Below are 22,423 nucleotides of genomic sequence, written 5' to 3' on the forward strand. Positions count from 1 at the left end.
TTTCCCCCTTCCTGTGCAGACATGCTGCTTGCGGTGCCAGAAGCTTGGCTCTGTCCGCACTCCCTGGAGGAACCAGCCTCATCAGCCTCCAAAATGATACCGATTTGCAAGCCGGACCCCAGGGGACTCCTGAATTACCTGCCTGTTTCTCTTGGACTGCCTGTTGGTCACCCATTCCCTTCCTTCCTCAAGTCCCTTCAGCTGCGGTATGACCACCTCTCTATACGTGCTATCCAGAATGCTCTCAGACTCGCGGATGCTCCAAGGTGTTTCCAGGCGCCCTTCCAGCTCTGAAACCCGAGCTTCCAGGAGGTGCAGCTGGACACACTTCCTGCACACATGCTGGTCCCGGGGACTGGAAATGTTTCCAGATTCCCACATGCAGCAAGAGGAGCAGACCACGGCTTCAAGCTCTGCTGCCATGACTAAACCCTTTAAATTTAAAACTGTAGAAGATTATAATTAAAAAAACAATTAAGTCTTGCTAAATCAATGACTTACAATTCAATCTACTATGAAAAATACCCACCAGGACTTACTCACCAGTCAGCTGTGTTCTTTGGAAGCTCTCGGCTTCCCTCACTGAGGATAGGTAGGAAATGAAAGGAGCTCCTCGCTCCCTCTTCACCGAACTTCCTCACTCACCAAACTTCCACTATAGCACTCTAATACAACCCAAGTCAGCACTCCAGTGCAAACCTAAGCTCCAACAGTACTCAAGAAGCTCAAAATTCTCCAAGACAAAGCAGCCTGCTCGATTGGCACCCCATCTATCATCTTAAATATTCACTCCCTTTACCACTGGCACACAGTGGCAGCAGTGTGTACCATCTACAAATGCATTGCAGCAACTTGCCAAGAGTCCTTCAACAGCACCTTCCAAACCTATGTTCTCTACCACCCAGAATGGGCAGTAGATGCATGGGAACACAACCACCTGCAAGTTCCCTCCAAGTCACATATCATCCTGACTTGGAACTATATCTCCGTTCCTTCACTGTCGCTGGGTCAAAATATTGGAATTCCCTCCCTAATTGCAATGTGGATGTACTTACAGCACAAGGACTGTAGATGTTCAAGAAGACAATTAACCAGCACTTTCCCAAGTGCAATTAGGGACGGACAAAAAAATGCTGGCATTGCCAGCAATGTCCACATCTCATAAACGAATATGCGACCTGGGGGTGTATGTACACAAATCGCTGAAGGTGGCAAGACAAATTGAGAAGGCTGTTAAAGATTATATGTGTTTCTTGGCTTTGCTAGCAGAAGAAGAGTACAAAAGCAAGGATTTTAGGTGAAACCCTAAAGTCACATGTTAGGCCTCAGTTGGACAGTGGGCTGCATTTTAATCTTCTGACCTACTTGCAACGACGGAGGCTGGCAGCACTTTTGGCCACCCAGAAGATTCAGCAGTGCACTTGTCAGTTGCTTTTCAACTCAGCCACGGTATCTGCATCTGACTTCGCTGAACAAATGGAGGTCAACATGCAAAGGCTGGACCATGGTTCTCAGATGCATCCCTGGACTCTTGTGGTGGGCTGTAAAGGTCTGCAGAGAGGTGGAGAAAGGTAGCCACAGAGAACAAGCAGGCATGGTTGGATAAAGTCAGCAACAAGAGTGTGATGCCTTGCTCCTGGATCAAGTGTCAGAAGATGTTCAGTGACCTGATCAAGGCAGGAAAGGTTCACATTCAAGTTTAAAACCCTCACTGTGCCTTCCACAGCCTTCTCATGCACATCACTCCTTAGACCAGGACACCTTGCAGGTGAATCTATCGCTCTTTCTCTCTCTCTCTCGCTCTCTCTCTTTTACGAGGCACCTCTTCACATTCCAAGCTGAGCAGCCATCATTGACTTTCACCCTCATCTTATTGTAATGTTATACAATATAATGCAGTGGTTAGCACCGCAGCCTCACAGCTCCAGGGACCTGGGTTCAATTCTGGGTACTGCCTGTGCGGAGTTTGCAAGTTCTCCCCGTGACTGCGTGGGTTTTCGTCGGGTGCTCCAGTTTCCTCCCACAGCCAAAGACTTGCAGGTGATAGGTAAATTTGGCATTGTAAATTACCCCTAGTGTAAGTAGGTGGTAGGGAATATGGGATTACTGTCGGGTTAGTATAAATGGGTGGTTCTTGGTCGGCACAGACTCGGTGGGCCGAAGGGCCTGTTTCAGAGCTGTATCTCTAAATAGAGCGACCCTCTTACAACACTGGCATCTACCCGACAATGTGGAAAATTGCCCAAGTATGACTTGCCCACAAAAAGCAGGACAAATCCAATCTGGTCAATTATTACCTCATCAGTCTACTCTCGGTTGTCAGCAAAATGATGTAAGTTGTCGTTAACAGTGCTATCAAGTGCCAATTAAACAGCAGCAACCTGCTCACTGCTGCCCAATTTGAGTTATGCCAGGGTCATTCGGCCACTGATCTCATTACAGCCTTGGTCCAAACATGGACAAAAAAGCTGAACTCAAGATGTGAATGAGAGTGTTTGCCCTTGAGTGCGGCATCAAGGAGCTCTAGCCAAATTGAAGTCAATGGGAACCGGGGGAAAACTCTCCACTGGTTGGAGTCATACCTAGCACGAAAGAAAACGGTTGTGGTGGTTGGAGGCCAATCATCTCAGTCCCAGGATCTCACTGCAGGAGTTCCTCAGGGTAGAATCCTAGGCCTAACCATCCTCAGCTGCTTCATCAATGAACTTCTCTCCATCATAAGGTCAGAAGTGAGGATGTTCACTGATGATTCTATGATGTTCAGTACCATTTGCAACTCCTCAGATACTGAAGCAGTCCATGTCTATATGCAGCAAGACCTAAACAACATTCAGGCTTGGGCAAGTAAAATTCACGCCATACAAGTACCAGGCAATGACGATCTCCAACAAGAGAGAATCCAATCATCTCCCCTTGACATTCAATGGCATTGCCATTGCTGAATCCCCCATCATCAACATGCTCGGAGTTACCATTGACCAGAAACTGAACTGAAGCAGCCATATAAATACTGTGACTACAAGAGCAGGTCAAAGGCTGGAAATTCTGTGGCAAGTAACTCAATTCCTGACTCCCCAAAGCCTGTTCACTACCAACAAGGCACAAGTCAGGAGTGTGACGGAATAATCCCCACTTGCCTGGATGAGTGCGGCTAAAACAACACACAAGAAGCTCGACACCATCCAGGACAAAGCAGCCCACTTAGTTGTCATCCCAAACGCCATCTTAAGCATTCACTCCCTTCGCCACCAATGTACAGTGACAGCAGTGTGTACCATATACAAAATGCACTGCAGCGCTCAGCACACCACCTTCGACAGCACCTTCCAAAACCACGACTTCTTCTACCTAGAAGGACAAGGGCAGCAGATGCGTGGGAACACCATCATCTGCAAGCTCCCCTACAAGCCACACATCATCCTGACTTTGAAATATATCGCCACTCTTTCACTGTCGTTGAATCAAAATCCTGGAACTCCCTCCCTCAGAGCACTGTGGGTGCACCCGCACTAGATGGACTGCAGCAGTTCAAGAAGGCAGCTCACCAGCCCCTTCTCAAGGGCAATTAGGGATGGGAAACAAATGCTGGCCATGCCTCCGACACCCATATCCTTTGAAATGAATAAAAAAATGGTTGTCCATCCATTCTCTCAAAACATTCCACAGCTCACATTCATACGTCTCTTCTTTCCCTCTGCGCAGGAGAAAACAGCACAGAAGATCAGGAAGAGGCAGCTAACAGGGTGTGGCTTTCCATTCATAGCCACCTTGAAAGCAGGGGAGGAGGAAGCACTGGAGATAAGCCAAGTGTTTGCATGCTTGGCCATTGGCAATGTAGAGATTGGGATCAACCTGCTTCCTTAGGACAAAACTAAATATTACACAGCCACATGGCGTACAACACTCATGTTGATTTATGTCATCAGCCACTGAAACATGATGATCCGCACAATGATGACTTGGAACCTCTCACCTTGTCAGTTCTAATTCATGTCTTTCATCTCTTACAGGTCCCACAGATGTCCCTGAGCAGCTGCTGCCAGAGGAGGATGAAGATTCCTCAGATGTTGGTGGGGGTGGGTGGGGGGTCACGCAATCTGAGGAAGCCCAGTCACACAAATTATGTACACCCTTCACCAGTTCAGATATGTACACCTCATTGGGGCTACCGAGACAAGTAGTTGGATTGTCATATGGAGAAGAGTTCATCACAAGTGAGCAGGAGCAGGTGGTGGAGACAGGTACAATAGTGGAGAGTCCCTATTGGAGCGCGCAGAACCCTTCAAGCTCTACTCAACTAGAGCCAGATGCTGAGCCTCAGGAGACATCAACAAAAAGGATGGTTCTGGAACAGCAGCGGAAAATGTCTGAGATTCTGTCAGCCTTCCCAGAGGCACTGTGCACAATTGCAGAGAGAATGGAGTCCACCTCTATCATGAGTGCATGATGTCTCAGGACGTCACGCTGATGTCTACATCCACGGAAAGAGTGGCCAGCTGCATGAAGCATTAGACACGGCAGGCAACAGCCCGCATGCTGGTCCTGAGCAACAGCCTGCACACTCAAGTCTGCTACCTTAAGCTGGATGGAGGAAATAGCCTTGGCTATTCTGTGGCTCACTTGGTAATACTCGCCTTTGATCCACAAGATTGTAAGTTCAAGTCATACTTCAAAGACTTGGGACAGGACTTTCCCCACAGGAATCAGGACCCTGCTATCATGGTCAAGTGGGGAGTCAGAAGCCTGCACTGTTTGGGGAACAGTCACCTGGCTGAGATTTTCCCTAAATTGGCCAAAGAGTGGCCTGAAGGTGGGCCCTCTATCCAATTAAGGATGGCAGGTGTCTCTCGAAGCTGGAGGGCCAAGTGGAGCCCTTCCAGCACTGAAGCAGCAGCAGGCTGCCTTTTCAGGTAAGTGAGGGAGAGGGCGCCCCAAGACAGATGAGCCCTCTCTCCAACTTAATTAACTTTAAAGTAAAAAAATCTCCTTAGCAGCCGGGCCACCAGCAAGAGCCCTCCCCATGACGGCATGCGGGGAGAGTCTCTAAGCCTGCCTGCAGCAGTAGCCCCCAAGCCTGCTTCCGGGAGGCCAAACCCAAGCAGCTACATTGTACCCCGATGCCTCCGGGGACCTGAAGACTGCTTATGGGCCCGTAGCCCTGCTGCCACTCAAACCCCATCCAACCTCCCAGAAAATGGCCCGGTGGCGGAATGGACCTGGGGAACTGGGCACAACAGCCGGCAGCATGAATTTTCCCGCCCGCCCGCCTCCATGCCCATCCCCGTCGGGGCATGAAAATTCAGCTCGAGCACAAAATTCTAGGCTGCCATTCCAGTGCAGAACCGAGGGGGTGCTGTCTTTTGGAATAGCATAAAACAGAGGTTCCATCAGCCGGATGTAAAAGATCCCATGCCACAATTTCAAAGAAGAGCAGGGAATCTATCCCTGGTATCCTGGCCAACATTTCCCCCTCAATGAACAACATAAAACAGATTACTTCATCGTTATCACAATGCTGTTTGTGGGACTTTGCTGTGCACAAATTTGTTGCTGCATTTCCTACAACAGTAACTACAGTTTAAAAGTTCTTGGCTGGAAAGCGGTTTGGAACATCCTGAGATCGTGAAAGACATTAAAAACACAAGTCTTTCATTTTTTTTTCATTCAAAGGCAGCAAAGTGTTCCCCGATTTCTGGCTAGCAAGGAAGTACGGTGGGCCATGAGAGGAAAGAGCACACAGAAGTGAGGACTCTGCTCAAAGTGCTTCCACTTCTGACCCCTTACCAACTCTCCCACCACCTCAGTTGGAGATTGATATGTTGCCCCTGTCCCAATGGCAGTGTTCACCCCTTCACATGTGCAGCTGGGGCAGTTTTAGCAGGGACTTCACGGGCTCCAAAATCCAGACCAAGAGAATCTGAGCAGGGGGATGAGCATCCTGCCTAGAGTTCTGCCGAAGCAACAGGAAATGCACTCAGAGTAATAAGAAAAGAACATATTCTCCCCAATGCTTTTATATTCTCCCCAATCCCTTGGATCTCAAATTCTGGGAGATTTCTTGTATCTTTCTCAGTGAAGACGGACAAAAAGTAATCATTTACCTTCTCTATTCCCCATTATAAATTCTCCTGGGTCTCCATGTAATGGTCCCACATTTGTCTTAGCAAAATGTTTACTTTTTACAACCTATAGAAGATTTTACAGTCCGTTTTTATGTTTTCTGCTAGTTCATATTCATATGCTATTCTCCCTTTCTTTATCAATTTCTTGGTCCTCTTTTGCTGTATTCTAAAATCCTCCCAAACCTCAGGTTAACTATGATTTCTGACAGCTTTTCCTTTAACCTTTGTTTGCCACGGTTGACTGATTTTTCTTTTTGGGGTTTTGTGCCTTGCAGTGCTGGAGAAAAAGGATGTCCCAGAGGGGTCAAGGACAGAATCTACTTGACCAGAGCTAAGGAACAAAAAATGTGCAGTTACATTGCTCGATGTTGTCTATAGGCCACCAATTAGTCGGAGGGATGCAGAGGAACAAACTTGCAAGGAAATTACAGAGAGGTGCAAAAATTCTAGAATTATAGCATAGTGATAATGGGGGACTTGAATGATCCAAACATCGACTGGTAGTAGTGTAAAGGGCAGTGACGGGCAAGAGCTCCTGGAGTGTGTTCAGGAAAATTTTCGACAGCAGTATGTTTCTAGTCCAACAAGAAAAGAGGCACTGCTAGACCTGGTTCTTGGGAATGAGGTGGGCCAAGTGGCTCAAGTGTCAGTAGGATAACGTTTAGGGGACAATGGTCATTGTATCATAAGGTTTAGGCTGACTATGTAAAAAGACAAAGAACAATCCAGAGTAACAATAATTAACTGGGGGAAAGCCAACTTCAATGGGGTAAGAACAGATCTGGGATGAAAAAAATGGAGTTAAAGATTTGCAGGAAAAACAGTCGCTGAACAATGGGCTACCTTCAAAGGAGAGATAGTTTGGGCAGAGTCAAGGTACATTCCCTTGAAGGGGAAAGGTAGGGTAAACAAATCCAGAGCTCCCTGGATGACAAAAGAGGTAGAGATGAAGATAAAGAAGAAAAAGAATGCTTATGACAGATGTCAGGTAGAAAATACTATTGAAAACAAGGTTGAATATATAAGATTCAGAGGAGAAGTGAAAAAGCAAATAAGAGAAGCAAAGAGAAAGTATGAAAAGAGACTGGCAGCTAACGTAAAAGGGAATCCCTAAGTTTTCTGTAGACGTGTAAATAGTAAAAGGGTGGTAAAAGGAGGAGTAGGGCCGATTAGGAACCAACAAGTGGATTTGCGCATGGAGGCAAAGGGCATAGCTGAGGTATTAAATGAATACTTTGCATCCAAAGGGAGGCAGTAGCGTAGTGGTATTGTTTAGTTTAGTTTCGTGATACAGCACTGAAACAGGCCCTTCGGCCCACCGAGTCTGTGCCGACCATCAACCACCCATTAATACTAATCCTACACTAATTCCATATTCCTACCGCATCCCCATCTGTCCCTATATTTCCCTACCACCTACCTATACTAGGGGCAATTTTATATATAATGGCCAATTTACCTATCAACCTGCAAGTCTTTGGCATTGTCACTGGACTAGTAACCCAGAAACCCAGGGTAATGCTCTGGGGACATGGGTTCAAATCCCACCACAGCAGAAGGTGGAATTTGAATTCAAACAATAAAATCTGGAATTAAAAAGCTAGTCTAATGATGGCCATGAAACCGTTGTCAATTGTTGTAAAAACCCATCTGGTTCACTAATGTCCTTTAGGGAAGGAAATCTGCTGTCCTTACCTGGTCTGGCCTACATGTGACTCCAGACCCACAGCAATGTGGTTGACTCTTACATGCCCTCTGAAATGGCCTAGCAAGCCACTCAGTTGGCAGCTCACTGCCACCTTCTCAAGTGCAATTAGGGATGGGCAATAAATGCTGGCTTGGCCAGCGACGCCCACATCCCAAGAATGAATTTTTAAAAATCTGTCTTTACCAAGGAAGAAGATGCAACCCAGGCAATAGTGAAAGAGGAGGCAATTCACACACTGGAAGGGTTTAAAATTGATACGGAAGAGGTATTGAATAGGCTATCTGCACGTAAAGTGGACAAGACACCAGGACCAGATGAGATGCATCCAAGGATGCTGAGGGAAGTGAGAGTGGAAATTAGAGGCACTGGTCATAATTTTTCAGGCTTCCTTAGATTCGGGGATGGTGCTAGAGGACTGTAGAATTGCAAACATTACACCCTTGTTCAAAAAATGGTGTGAAGATGAGCACAGCAACTACAGGCCAGTTAGTTTAACTTCGTGGTGGGGAAACGTCTAGAAAGAATAATTTGAGACAAAATTAATAGTCACATGGACAAATGCAGGTTAATTAAAGAAAGCCAGCATGGGCTTAAGGGAAAATCATGTTTAACTAACTTGCTGGTGTTTGTTGAGGAGGTAACATAGAAGGCAGTGCTGTTGATGTGGTGTACATGGACTTTCAAAAGGCGTTTGACACAGTGCCACACAACAGACTTGTGAGCAAAGTTATCGCTCATGGAATAAATTGGACAGTGGCAAAATAGATACAGAATTGTCCAAATGACAAAAAACAAAGAGTAATGGTGAATTGATATTTTTTGGGCTGGAGGAAGGCTTGTAGTGGAGTTCAGCAGGGGTTAGTGTTGGAACCCTTGGTTTTCCTGATATATATTAATGACCTAGACCTTGGTGTTAGGACACAATTTTAAAGTTTGTGGATGATACGAAACTTGGAAGCATTGTGAACTATGAGGAGGACAGTGTCGAACTTCAAAAGGACATTGAAGAGTTGCTGAAATGGGTGGACCGGTGGCAGATGAAGTTCAATGCGGAGAAATGTGAAATGATGCATTTTGGTAGGAAGAACATGGAGAGATAATATAAAATAAAGGGTACAACTCTAAAGGGAGCGCAGGAGCAGAGGGACCTGGGTGTATATGTGCACAAGTCATTAAAGGTTGCAGGATAGGTTAAGAGAGCAATTAATAAAGCATTTATTAATAGGGGCATAGCGCACAAGAGCAAGGAGGTTATGTTGAACTTGTATAAGACACGAGTATGGCCTCAGTTTGAGTACTGCATCCAGTTCGGGGCACCGCTCTTTAGGAAAAATGTGAAGGTGTTAGAAAGGGTGTAGAAAAGATTCCAGGGATGAGGAACTTCGATTATGAAGATAGATTGGAGAAATTGGGACTGTTTTCCTTGAAGAAGAGAAGGCTGAGAGGTGATTTGAGGCCTCTGGAAAGAATAAATAGGGAGAAACTGTTCCCATTCATCAGTATACACATGGAACCTGATGAGACACCAAGGAGAAGCATGTAGATGAGAAATAGGAGGGAGCCAAGGATAGATTCATGGACAAAGCCAGAAGTGGCAATGCAGGGACAGGAAGTAAAGCCATTGCATACGAACATACATGCATATGAATTAGGTGCAGAAGTAGGCTATTCGGCCTATCGAGCCTGCTTCGCCATTCAATAAGATCACGGCTGATCTGTTTGTGTCTCGAATTCCACACTCCCATCTACCCCGATAACCTCTGATTCCCATGCCTAACAAGAAACTATCTACCTCCGTCTTAAAAATATTCAATGACCCCACCTCCACCACCTTCTGAGGCAGAGAGTTCCAAAGTCGCACAACCCTCTGAGAGAAAAACATTCTCCTCATCTCTATCCTAAAAGGGTGAACCCTAATTTTAAAACAGTGCCCCCTAGTTCTGGATTCATCCACAACAGGAAACATCCTTTCCACATCCACCTTGTCAAGACCGTTCAGGATCTTATATACTTCAATCCAGTCTCCCCTCACTTTTCTATACTCCAGTGAAAACAAGCCCAGTCTGTCCAACCTTTCCTCATAAGACAACCCGCTCATTCCAGGTATCAATCTAGTAAACCTCCTCTGAATCGCCTCCAACGCATTTACATCCTTCCTTAAATAAGGAGACCAAAACTGCACACAGATTCGAGATGTGGCCTCACCAATGCCCTATGCGGCACAGTGGCGCAGTGGTTAGCACCGGAGCCTCACAGCTCCAGCGACCCGGGTTCAATTATGGGCACTGCCTGTGTGGAGTTTGCAAGTTCTCCCTGTGTCTGCGTGGGTTTTCTCTGGGTGCTCCGGTTTCCTCCCACAAGCCAAAAGACTTGCAGGTTGATAGGTAAATTGGCCATTAGCAATTGCCCCGAGTATAGGTAGGTGGTAGGGAAATAGAGGGACAGGTGGGGATGTGGTAGGAATATGGGATTAGTGTAGGATTAGTATAAATGGGTCGCTGGGCCGAAGGGCCTGTTTCAGTGCTGTATCTCTAAACTAAACTAAACTATATAACTGAAGCATCACATCCTTACTTTTATTTTCAATTCCTCTCATAATAAAGGATAGCATTCCATCAGTCTTTTTTATGACTTGCATACTAATTTTTTTGACTCGTGCACTAGAACACCTAGATCCCTCTGCACCTCGGAATTCTGCAGTTGTTCTCTGTTTAAGTAATACTCTGCTTTTTTACTCTTCCTGCCAAAAGGAACAGCTTCACATTTTTCCACATTATACTCCATCTGCCAGAATTTTGCCTACTCAACCTATCTATATCGGTCTGCAACCTCCTTATGTCCTCTTCACAACATACTTTCCTACCAATCTTTGTGTCATCTGCAAATTTAGCTACCATGCCATGGTTCCCCTCATCCAAGTCATTGAGATAAACTGTAAAAAGTTGAAGCCCCAGCACAGTCCCCTGGAACTCCACTCGTCACATCCTGCCAATCAGAAAAGGACCCATTTATGCATACTCTCTGTTTTCTGCCAGCCAGCCAATCTTCTATCCATGCTGATATGTTACCCCCTACATCATGAGCTCCTATTTTGTACAATAACCTATTATGTGGGACCTTGTCAAATCTGGAAATCCAAATACAGTACATCAAAGGGCTCCCCTTTATCCACAGCGCATGCTACTCCTTCAAAGAACTCCAATAAATTGGCTTCCCTTTCACAAGCCATGCTGACTATTCCCAATTACCTTGAGTTTTTCTAAGTGCCCAGCTACAGCCTCCTTAATGGTCGATTCTAACACCTTCCCCACAACAGACATCAAGCTATATAGTCTACAGTTACCTGTTTTCTGTCTCCCTCACTTTTGAATAGACGGGTTATATTTGCTACTTTCCAGTCTGATTGAACCTTGCCAGAATGCAGCGAATTTTGAAAAATTAACACCAACGCATCTACCACCTCATTAGGCACCACTTTTAAGACCCGAGGATGAAGCTTATCAGGACCCGGGGACTCGTCAGTCCGCCGCTCCATCAGTTTGCTCAATACTGTTGCCCTGGTGATTGTAATTTCACCAAGTTCCTCTCTTCCTTCCACCTCCTGATTTACAGCTATTACTAGAATGTTTTTATCCTCCAAAGTGAAGACAAAAATAAAATATTTGTCCATTTCATCCACCATTCCCTTATTATCTACTATTAACTTTCCATTCTCACTCTCTAGAGGATCAACACTCACTTTACTTACTCTTTTCCTTTTTAAATACCTGTAGAAACTCATGCTATCTGTTTTTACATTTCTAGCAAGCTTCCTCTCATACTCTAATGTCTTTCTCCTGATTAACTTTTTCGTCATTCTCTGCTGCTCTTTATATTCTGACCGATCATCTGACCTGCTACTCATCTTTGCGCAATTATATGCTTTTTCCTTACATCTGATGCTTTCCTTAACTTCTTTAGTTAACCACGAATGGGATGTTCTCCCTTCAGAATTTTTCTTTGTAGTAGGAATATACTTCTGAGTATTCTGAAATACACCCTGAAATGTCTGCCACTGGAAATGCTTTCTTCTTGTTTACTCTATCAAAACCATTCATGATTTTGAACACCGCTATCAAATCTCCCTTAACTTTCTCTGATGTCAGGAGAACAATCCCAGCTTCTCTGGTACCTTAACAAAACTGAAGTCCCTCAACCCTAGTACTATTCTAGTAAATCTCTAATACTCTCCAAGGCCTTTGAAGGAAATTAGTATCAGTAAGAAGGTTGTATTGGAGAAATTAATGGGGCTGATGGTTGATAAGTCCCCCAAGACCTGATTCTACATCTCGGAGTGTTGAAAGAGTTAGCTATGGAGATAATGGATGCATTGGTGACCATCTTCCAAAACTCCATAGATTCTGGAATGGTTCCTGCAGATTGCAAGGTAGCAAATGTCTCAGTATTCAAGAAGGGAGGGAGAGAGTAAAGAAGGAAGTGCAGACCTTTTAGCAGTATTAGGGAAAATGCTAGAATCTATTCTAAAGGATGTGATAAATGGACAATTGGATAATAATGATCTGATTGGGCACAGACAACATGGATTTATGAATGGGAAATCATGTTTCCTATTGGAATATTTTGAAGATGTTACGAACAGAATTGCTAAATTGGTGGATGTAGTATACATGGATTTTCAGGAGGCTTTTGATGACGTCCCCCACATGAAGTCAGTTATCAAAATTAAAGGGATAGGAACAGAGGAGCATAGGAGCAGGAGCAGGCGATTCAGCCCATCGAGACTGCCCTGGCATTCAATACGATCATGGCTGATCTTCCACTTCAATGCCTTTTTCCAACACAATCCTCATATCCCCTGATGTCATTGGTATTTAGAAATCTGTCAATCTCTGCTTTAAACATACTCAATGACTGAGCTTCCACAGCCCTCTGACATAGAGAATTCCAAAGATTCACAACCCTCCGAGTAAAGAGATTTATCCTCATCTCGGTCCTAAGTAGTTCCCCCCTTATTTTGGAATTGTGTCCCCTGATTCTAGACTCCCCAACCAGGGGAAACATCTTAGCTGCATCTATACTGTCTATCCCTTTAAGTATTTTGTAAGTTTCATTAAGATCACCTCTCATTCTTCGAAATTCTAGAGATTACAGGCTCAGTTTCCCCAGTCTCTCTTCATAGAAAAGCCCCGCCATCCCGGGAACAAGTCTGGTGAACCTTCGTTGCACTCCCTCTCTGGCAACAATATCCTTCCTAAGGTAAGGGGACCAAAACTGCACACAGCACTTCCGGTGCGGTCTAACCAAGGTTCTATAAAATTGAAGCAAGATTTTGCTACTCCAGTACTCAAATCCTCTTGCGATAAAGGCTAACATACCATTAGCCTTCTTAATTGCTTGCTGCACCTGCATGTTAGATTTCAGTGGCTTATTGACAAGGACACCCAGGTCCCTTTGAACATCTATACTTTCTAATCTCTTACCATTTAAGAAATACTCTGCACATCTATTCCCCCTGCCAAAGTGGGTAACTTAACATTTTTCCACATTATATTAAATCTGTCACATTCTTGCCCACTCACTAAGTCTGTCTAAATCCCCTTGAAGCCGCTTTGCATCCTCCTCACAACACACATTCCCACCGAGTTTTGTGTCATCCGCAAACTGGGAAATATTACATTTTGTCCCCACATCCAAATCATTGATAAATATTGTGAACAGTTGGGGTCCAAGCATTGATCCCACTAGTTAAAGCCTGCCAATTGAAGAATGACCTGTTTATTCCTACTCTCTGCCTTCTTTAATTCATTCATGGGATGTGGGCGTCGCTAGCTAGGACAGCATTTATTGCCCATCCCTAATTGCCCTTGAGAAGGTGGTGGTGAGCTCCCTTCTTGAACCACTGCAGTCCATTTGAAGTAGGGACACCAACTGTGCTGTTACGAAGGAAGTTCCAGGACTTTGACCCGGCGACAGTGAAGGAACGGCGATATAGTTCCAAGTCAGGATGGTGTGTGCCTTGGAGGGTAACTTGGAGGTGGTGTTCCCAGGCATTTGCTGCCCTTGTCCTAGTTGGTAGAGGTCACAGGTTTGGAAGGTGCTAACTAAGGAGCCTTGGTGCGTTGCTGAAGTGCATCTTGTACATGATACACACTGCTTCCACTGTGTGTTGGTGGTGGAGGGAGTGAATGTTTGTGAATGGGGTGCCAATCAAGCATGCTGCTTTTCCCTGAGTGGTGTCGAGCGTCTTGAGTGTTGTTGGAGCTGCACCCATCCAGGCAAGTGGCGAGTATTCCATCACACTCCTGACTTATGCTTTGTAAATGGTGGACAGGTTTTGAGTGGTCAGGAGGTGAGTTACTCGCCTCAGGATTCCTAGCCTCTGACCTGCTCTTTTCGCCACAGTATTTATATGGCTACTCCAGTTCAGCTTCTGGTCAATGGTAACCCCCAGGATGTTGATAGTGTGAGATTCAGCAATGGTAAAGCCATTGAATTTGAAGGGGAGATGGTTAGATTCTCTCTTGTTGGAGATGGTCATTGACTGGCACTTGTGTGGCGCAAATGTTACTTGCCATTTATCAGCCCAAGCCTGGATATTGTCCAGGTCTTGCTGCATTTCAACACAAACTGCTTCAGTATCTGAGGAGTCACGAATGGTGCTGAACATTGTGCAATCATCAGCGAACATCCCCACTTCTGACCTTATGATTGAAGGAAGGTCATTGATGAAGCAGCTGAAGATCGTTGGGCCTAGGACACTACCCTGAGGAACTCCTGCAGTGATGTCCTGGTGCTGAGATGATTGACCTCCAATAACCACAACCATCTTCCTTTGTGATAGGTATGACTCCAACCAGTGGAGAATTTTCCCCCTGATTCCCATTGACTTCAATTTTGCTAGGGCTCCTTGGTCAAATGCTGCCTTGATGTCAAGGGCAGTAACTCTCACCTCACCTCTTGAGTTCAGCTCTTTTGTCCATGTTTGAACCAAGGCTGTAATTAGGTCAGGAGCTGAGTGGCCCTGGCGGAATCCAAACTGAGTGTCACTGAGCAGGTTATTGCGAAGCAACTGCCACTTGATAGCATTGTCGATGAAACCTTCCATCACTTTATTGATGACTATGAGTGGACTGATGGGGCAGTAATTGGCCTGGTTGGACTTGTCCTGCTTTTTGTGTACAGGACATACCTGGGCAATATTCCACATTGCCGGGTAGATGCCAGTGTTGTAGATGTACTGGAACAGCTTGGTTAGGGGCACGGCAAGTACTGGAGCACAGGTCTTCAGTACGATTGCCGGAATATTGTCAGGGCCCATAGCCTTTGCAGTATCCAGTGCCTTCAGTCGTTTCTTAATATCACATGGAGTGAATTGAATTGGCTGAAGTCTGGCAACTGTGATGCTGGGGACCTCAGGAGAAGGCCGAGATGGATCATCAACTCGGCACTTGTCGCTGAAGATTGTTGCAAATGCTTCAGCCTTTTCTTTTGCACTGATGTGCTGGGCTGCCCCAACATTGAGGATGGGAATATTTGTGGAGCCACCTCCTCCAGTTAGTTGTTTAATTGTCCACCACCATTCATGGCTAGATGTGACAGGACTGCAGAGCTTAGATCTGATCCGTTGGTTATGGGATCGCTTAGCTCTGTCTATCGCATGCTGCTTACGCGGTTTGACATGCAAGTAGTCTTGTGTTGTAGCTTCACTAGGTTGATACCTCATTTTGAGGTATGCCTGGTGCTGTTCCTAGCATGCCCTCCTGCACTCTTCTTTGAACCAGGGTTGGTCCCCGGCTTGATGGTAATGGTAGAGTGGGAGATATGCCAGGCCATGAGGTTACAGATTGTGATTGAGTACAATTCTGCTGCTGCTGATGGCCCACAGCTCCTCATGGATGCCCAGTTTTGCATTGCTAAGTCTGTTCAAAATCTATCCCATTTAGCACGGTGGTAGTGCCACACAACAGGGTATCCTCAACATGAAGGCAGGACTTCGTCGCCATGAGGACTGTGCAGTGGTCACTCCTACCAATACTGTCATGGACAGATGCACCTGCGGCAGGCAGATTGGTGAGGACGAGGTCAAGTAGGTTTCTCCCTCTTGTTAGTTCCTTCACCACCTGCCGCAGACCCAGTCTAGCAGCTATGCCCTGTTAACGAATCCTTAATCCATGCCAGTATATTACCTCCTATCCCATGTGCTTTAATTTTGCGAACCAACCTCCTGTGGGGGACTTCATCAAAAGCCTTCTGAAAATCCAAGTATACCATGTCCACCAACTCCCCTTTATCAATTCTGTTAGTAACATCCTCAAATCTCCAGCAGGTTCGTCAAACATGATTTCCCATTCGTAAATCCATGTTGACTATGTCCAATCAGATCTTTATTATCCAAATGTCTATTTATCACATCCTTACGAATAGATTCTAACAGTTTCCCTACTTATGATGTAAGGCTAACAAGTCAGTAGTTCCACATTTTTTCCCTCCCTTAAATAGTGGGGTGACATTTGCTACCTTCCAATCTGCAGGAACGGCTCCAGAATCTGTAGGATTTTGGAAGATGATCACAATGCATCCACTATCTCCATAGCTACCTCTTTCAACACTCTGGAATGTCGAATATCAGGTTCTAGGGACTTATCAACTTTCAGCCCCATTAATTTCTCCAAAACAATCTTCTTACTTATAATAATTTCCTTCAATTCCACATTCTCCCGAATCCCTTGGATCTCTAATTCTGGGAGATTTCTTGTTTCTTCCTCAGCGAAGACAGGCACAAAGCAATAACATAGCTTCTCTGCCATTTCTCTATTCCCCATTACAAATTCTCCTAAACTCTGCCTTTAATGGACCCACATTTGTCTTAGCCAAACATTTCCCTTTTATGTACTTATAGAAGCTTTTACAGTCGTTTTTATATTTTTTGCCAGCTTACAGTCATATTCTATTCTCCCTTTATCAGTTTCTTCGTCTTCCTTTGTTGTATTCTAAAATCCTCCCAATCCTCAGTTTTACTACTATTTCTGGCAACTTCATCGGCCTTTTCTTTTAATCTGATACAATCCTTAACTTCCTTTGTTATCCACGGGTGACTGCCTTTACTTTTGGGGTTTTTGTGCCTTGAAGGAATGTATAGTTGCTGTAAACTGTGTAATATTTCTTTAAAGACAATCCATTGCCAACATACTGTCATACCTTTTAATGTATTTTCCCAATCCACCTCAGCCAATTTGCCCCTCATACCTTCATAATTTCCTTTGTTCAAATTTAACACCCTGGCTTCAGATTGAACTACCTCACTTTCAAACATAATGTAAAATTCTATCATATTATGATCAGTCGTCCCTAAAGTTTCTTTTACAACAAGATTATTAATTAGCCCTTTCTCATTGCATAATACTAGATCTAAAATAGCCTGTTCTCTAGTTGATTCCTCAATGTACTGCTTTAGAAAACCATCCCTAACACACTCTTGAAACTCGTCCTCCACAGCATTAGTGCTCATTCGGTTTACCCAGTCTGTATGCAGAATGAAGTCACCCATGATTACTGTATTACCCATGCTACATGCTTCTCTAATCTCCTGATTAGTACCATGCCTTAGACTACTACTACTGTTTGGTGGCTGCTAAACAACTCTTACCAATGTTTGCTGCCCCTTGCAGTTTCTTAGCTCCACCCAGATTCTATATCTTGTTCTTCCAATGAGATCCTCACTTACTACCTTCCTGATCCCATCCCTTATTATCAGTGCAACACCACCTCCTTTTCCTTTTTGCCTGTCCTTCCTAAATGTCTAATATCCTTGAATATTCAGTTCCCAGTCTTGGTCACCCTGTAGCCACTTTTCCATTCTGGCAATTACATGATACCCATTTACCTCCATTTGGGCCTTTAAATCACCTACCTTGTTGCGAATGCTGCGTGCCTTCAGGTAGAGTGCCCTTAACCTTGCCTTCTTGACCTTCTGCATTTTAGGCCTAGTTGATTCTCGCTTTTGTTTTGCCTGCTTTCTCATGTCACTTGCTACTTTTCTGCCTCCTGTTACCAGCTTTACGTCCTTACAATTTGAGCTACCCGTCAGGTTCCCATCCCCCTGACAAGCTAGTTTAAATCCTTCCCAACAGCACTCGGAAATCTCCCTGCGAGGATGTTAGTTCCGGTCCTGATAAGATGTAGCCCATCCATCATGTACAGGTCCCAACTGCCCCAGAACCGGTCCCAATGCCTCAGAAATCTGATGCCCTCCCTCCTACACCAATTCTCCAGCCAATCGATCAATTCTCCTGTTCCTAAGTTCACTAGCACGTGGCACTGGGAGTAATCCTGAGATTACTGCTTTGGAGGTCCTGCTTTTTAATTTCCTTCCTAACTCCCTAAAATCTGCTTTCAGGACCTCATCCCTCTTCCTACCTATGTCACTGGTACCAATGTGGACCACGGCCTCTGGCTGTTCACCCTCCCCCAGAAGGATGTCCTGCAGCTGCTCGCTAACTTACTTGACCCTGGCACCAGGGAGGCAACACACCATCCTGGAATCATGTTTACTGCTGCAGAAACAGCTGTCTATTGATCCCCTGACTATTGAATCACCTGTAACTATTGCTCTTCCACTCTACTTCCTTTTCTCCTGTGCAGCTGAGCCACCAGTGGTGCCACAGACTTTGCTCTGGCTGCACACCCCTGAGGAACCATCACTCTCACCAGTATCCAAAATGGAAAACCAATTAGCAAGCAATATAGACTCATGGGACTCCTGCACTACCCTCCTGGTTCTCTTAGACTGCCTGGTGGTCACCCATTCTCTCTCTGCCTGCATGCTCCTAACTTACGGTGTGACCACCTCCCTAAACATGCTATCCACGTAGTCCACTGCCTCACAGATGCACAGTGACTCCAGCCGCCGCTCAAGTTCCAAAACCCAGAGCTCAAGCTTCTGCAGCCAATGACGCTTCCTCCAGATGTGTTCATCTAGGACACATGGTGCACCCATGACTTCTCACATTCCACAGGGCGTACATTCCACTTGGCCGAGCTGACCTGCCATATGGAACTTTAAAATTTTTTTACTACCATGAGAAGTAAAATAACTTGCCAGTTATTCATCAATCAGCTTCTTCCCCAGTACTGAAGAGAGAGGCAGCTCCTAGAAGCTGAGAAAAAGTAGAAGAAAGAAAGAAAGAAAGGAACCCCTCCCACTTTAGGCACACTACAGCCTGCCGGACTGAACATTGAGTTCAATAATTTCAGAGCATGACTTTACTTTCATTTTTAGTTATTTTTTCTTCCTTTTTTTTTTTGCATTCCTTTTTACATTTTTTACAATCTTTTTTTGCATTTATTTCATTTCATCTTAGTTTGTTCAGTTTGCTTACCCACTGTTTTTTTCAGGTTGTTTTTCTTCAGGTTTGCACTTGCTGATGTTCAATATTCAGTATATTCACACCTAATCTGTACTAATGCTTTGTCTTTCAACACACCATTAACATATTGTTTGCCTTTGCTCCGTGACCTTTTGGTCAGCTATGTGGCCTGGTCCAATCTGCACCTTCTCCTTTGTTATCTCTTGCCCAACCCCCACCTCACTTGTTTATAATCTGTGACTTTTCTAATATTTGTCAGTTCCGAAGAAGGGTCACTGACCCGAAACGTTAACTCTGCTTCTCTTTCCACAGATGCTGCCAGACCTGCTGAGTGAATCCAGCATTTCTTGTTTTTGTTTCAGATTTCCAGCATCCGCAGTATTTTGCTTTTATTTTAGTGTTTAATTCACTGCCACTTCTCTTCCAGGAATGCCTACCTTGAAGAAGTTCTGCTCTTCTCTCCGACGGGATTTTCGTTTGTCTCTTTTACCTTGTTCACCTTCATTGCTTTCTATTTCCCTCCTGGTGTTTGATAAGGTATCTACCAAAACTCGTTTTCACAGTCACATCTCCTTCCTCAGTGACTGTCTCCGGCTCCGACTGATTCCACGTGGATTCCAACTGCAGTTTCACCCATCATGCTTTGAAACCACCCAGGATCACAGGTATCTCCGAGAAATACAACGTTCCTCGGACTGCTACTCTCGCCGCATCCTGAGATCCACACTCAGTGCTATGCGCCGCCATATGCACACACTGGACCTCTCTCTCCAGCAGCACCGTCTCACCTTATCTCAAATCTGTTCTACTCCGCAGTTTCATCTCATCTTACGTCTCATCCGACGCATTAACAAAAAACTTTTTTTCTTCCTTTCAGGTGTTAAGGAACGCAAGCTCCAGCAGCTGATGGGGACCAATGCCCCTCCAGATCCTCCTTCCGCTTCACTTCCCTCTGACCCCACCCCTTCTGATCTGACCCCTGGCCGTGTATTCACTATACCCTCTGACCTCCCCCTCTCTGATGCTGAGCGTTCTGTACTCAGCAAAGGTCTCAGTTTTATCCCCTTACGCCCCCACCTCAATGAATTTCGCGCTCGGCATGACGTTGAGCTCTTCTTCCGTCGCCTCCGCCTCCGGGCTCACTTCTTCGACCAGGAGTCCTCCCCCCGACCAGCAGACCCATTCACCCGCCTCCAGCATTCTCCCTCTACCTGGACCCCTCACCCTGGCCTCTTACCCGCTCTTGATCTCTTCATTGAAAACTGTCGGCGCGACATTGGTCGTCTCAATTTCTCTGCCCCCCTCACTCACTGTAACCTGTCCCCCTCTGAACTTGAGGCACTCCATTCTCTCAGGTCTAACCCCGACATGGTCATCAAACCTGCAGACAAGGGTGGTGCTGTTGTTGTATGGCGTACCGACCTCTACCTTGCAGAAGCTCAACGCCAACTCACAGACACCTCTTGCTACCTCCCTCTGGACCATGACCCCACCACCGAACATCAAGCCACCGTCCAAAGGACTGTCACTGACCTCATCTCCTCTGGAGATCTTCCCTCTACAGCTTCCAACCTCATAGTCCCGCAACCCCGGACAGCCCGCTTCTACCTCCTTCCCAAAATCCACAAACGGGACTGTCCCGGCAGACCCATTGTGTCAGCCTGCTCCTGCCCAACTGAACTTATTTCTTCCTATCTAGACTCTATCTTTTCTCCGCTGGTCCAGTCTCTTCCCACCTACATCCGTGACTCTTCTGACGCCCTACGTCATTTTGACAATTTCCAGTTTCCTGGTCCCAACCGCCTCCTCTTCACTATGGACGTCCAATCGCTCTACACCTCCATCCCCCACCAGGATGGTTTGAGGGCTCTCCGCTTCTTCCTGGAACAGAGGCCCAACCAGTCCCCATCCACCAACACCCTCCTCCGCCTGGCTGAACTTGTTCTCACATTGAACAACTTCTCCTTCAACTCCATGCATTTCCTTCAAGTAAAAGGTGTCGCTATGGGTACCCACATGGGTCCTAGTTGTGCCTGTCTTTTTGTGGGATATGTCGAGCATTCTTTGTTCCAGTCCTACTCAAGCCCCCTCCCCCAACTCTTTTTCCGGTACATTGATGACTGTATCGGTGCCGTTTCCTGCTCCCGCCCCGAACTAGAAAACTTTATCAACTTTGCTTCCAATTTCCACTCTTCTCTCACCTTTACATGGTCCATCTCTGACACTTCCCTTCCCTTCCTCGACTTCTCTGTCTCCATCTCTGGGGATAGGTTGTCTACCAATATCCATTATAAGCCCACTGACTCCCACAGCTACCTCGACTACACTTCTTCACACCCTACCTCCTGTAAGGACTCCATTCCATTCTCCCAGTTTCTCCGTCTCCGACGCATCTGCTCTGATGATGCTACCTTCCATGACGGTGCTTCTGATATGACCTCCTTTTTCCTCAACCGAGGATTTCCCCCCACTGTGGTTGACAGGGCCCTCAACCGTGTCCGACCCATTCCCCGCACCTCTACCCTCACCCCTTCCCCTCCCTCCCAGAACCGTGACAGGGTTCCCCTTGTCCTCACTTTTCATCCCACCAGCCTCCATATCCAAAGGATCATCCTCCGCCATTTCCGCCACCTCCAGCGTGATGCCACTACCATTCGCATCTTCCCCTCCCTTCCCCTGTCAGTTCCGAAGGGATCGTTCCCTCCGCGACACCCTGGTCCACTCCTCCATTACCCCCACTACCTCGTCCCCGTCCCAGGGCACCTTCCCTTGCAATCGCAGGAGGTGTAATACCTGCCCATTTACCTCCTCTCTCCTCACTATCCCAGGCCCCAAACACTCCTTTCAGGTGAAGCAGCAATTTACTTGTACTTCTTTCAATGCAGTATACTGTATTCGCTGCTCACAGTGTGGTCTCCTCTACATTGGGGAGACCAAGCGCAGACCGGGTGACCGCTTTGCGGAACATCTCCGCTCAGTCCGCAAGCAGGACCCTGAGCTTCCGGTTGCTTGCCATTTCAACACTCCCCCCTGCTCTCATGCTCACATCTCTGTCCTGGGATTGCTGCAGTGTTCCAGTGAACATCAACGCAAGCTCGAGGAACAGCATCTCATCTACCGATTAGGCACACTACAGCCTACCGGACTGAACATTGAGTTCAATAATTTCAGAGCATGACAGCCCCCCACTTTACTTTCATTTTTAGTCATTTTTAGTTATTTTTTCT

The 22,423-nt window shown here is 45.9% G+C and overlaps 1 protein-coding gene across 1 annotated transcript in view; it reads right to left on the reverse strand.

Moving 5' to 3' along the window:
* The window catches only part of LOC137367180 (dynein axonemal heavy chain 8-like), a 2,531,605-nt gene that overhangs the window by 1,951,330 nt on the left and 557,852 nt on the right, over window positions 1–22,423 (reverse strand). Inside the window, exons 49-55 of the mRNA XM_068028616.1 lie at window positions 17,741–17,929; window positions 16,428–16,670; window positions 11,288–11,464; window positions 5,856–5,950; window positions 3,974–4,165; window positions 3,672–3,792; window positions 3,276–3,348 (exon numbers count right to left, since the gene is read on the reverse strand). Coding sequence (XP_067884717.1) covers window positions 3,276–3,348; window positions 3,672–3,792; window positions 3,974–4,165; window positions 5,856–5,950; window positions 11,288–11,464; window positions 16,428–16,670; window positions 17,741–17,929 — 1,090 coding nt within the window. The remainder of the gene's footprint in view (window positions 1–3,275; window positions 3,349–3,671; window positions 3,793–3,973; window positions 4,166–5,855; window positions 5,951–11,287; window positions 11,465–16,427; window positions 16,671–17,740; window positions 17,930–22,423) is intronic.

The sequence above is a fragment of the Heterodontus francisci genome, chromosome 3 (assembly GCF_036365525.1).
Source record: "Heterodontus francisci isolate sHetFra1 chromosome 3, sHetFra1.hap1, whole genome shotgun sequence".
NCBI classification, from domain to species: domain Eukaryota; kingdom Metazoa; phylum Chordata; class Chondrichthyes; order Heterodontiformes; family Heterodontidae; genus Heterodontus; species Heterodontus francisci.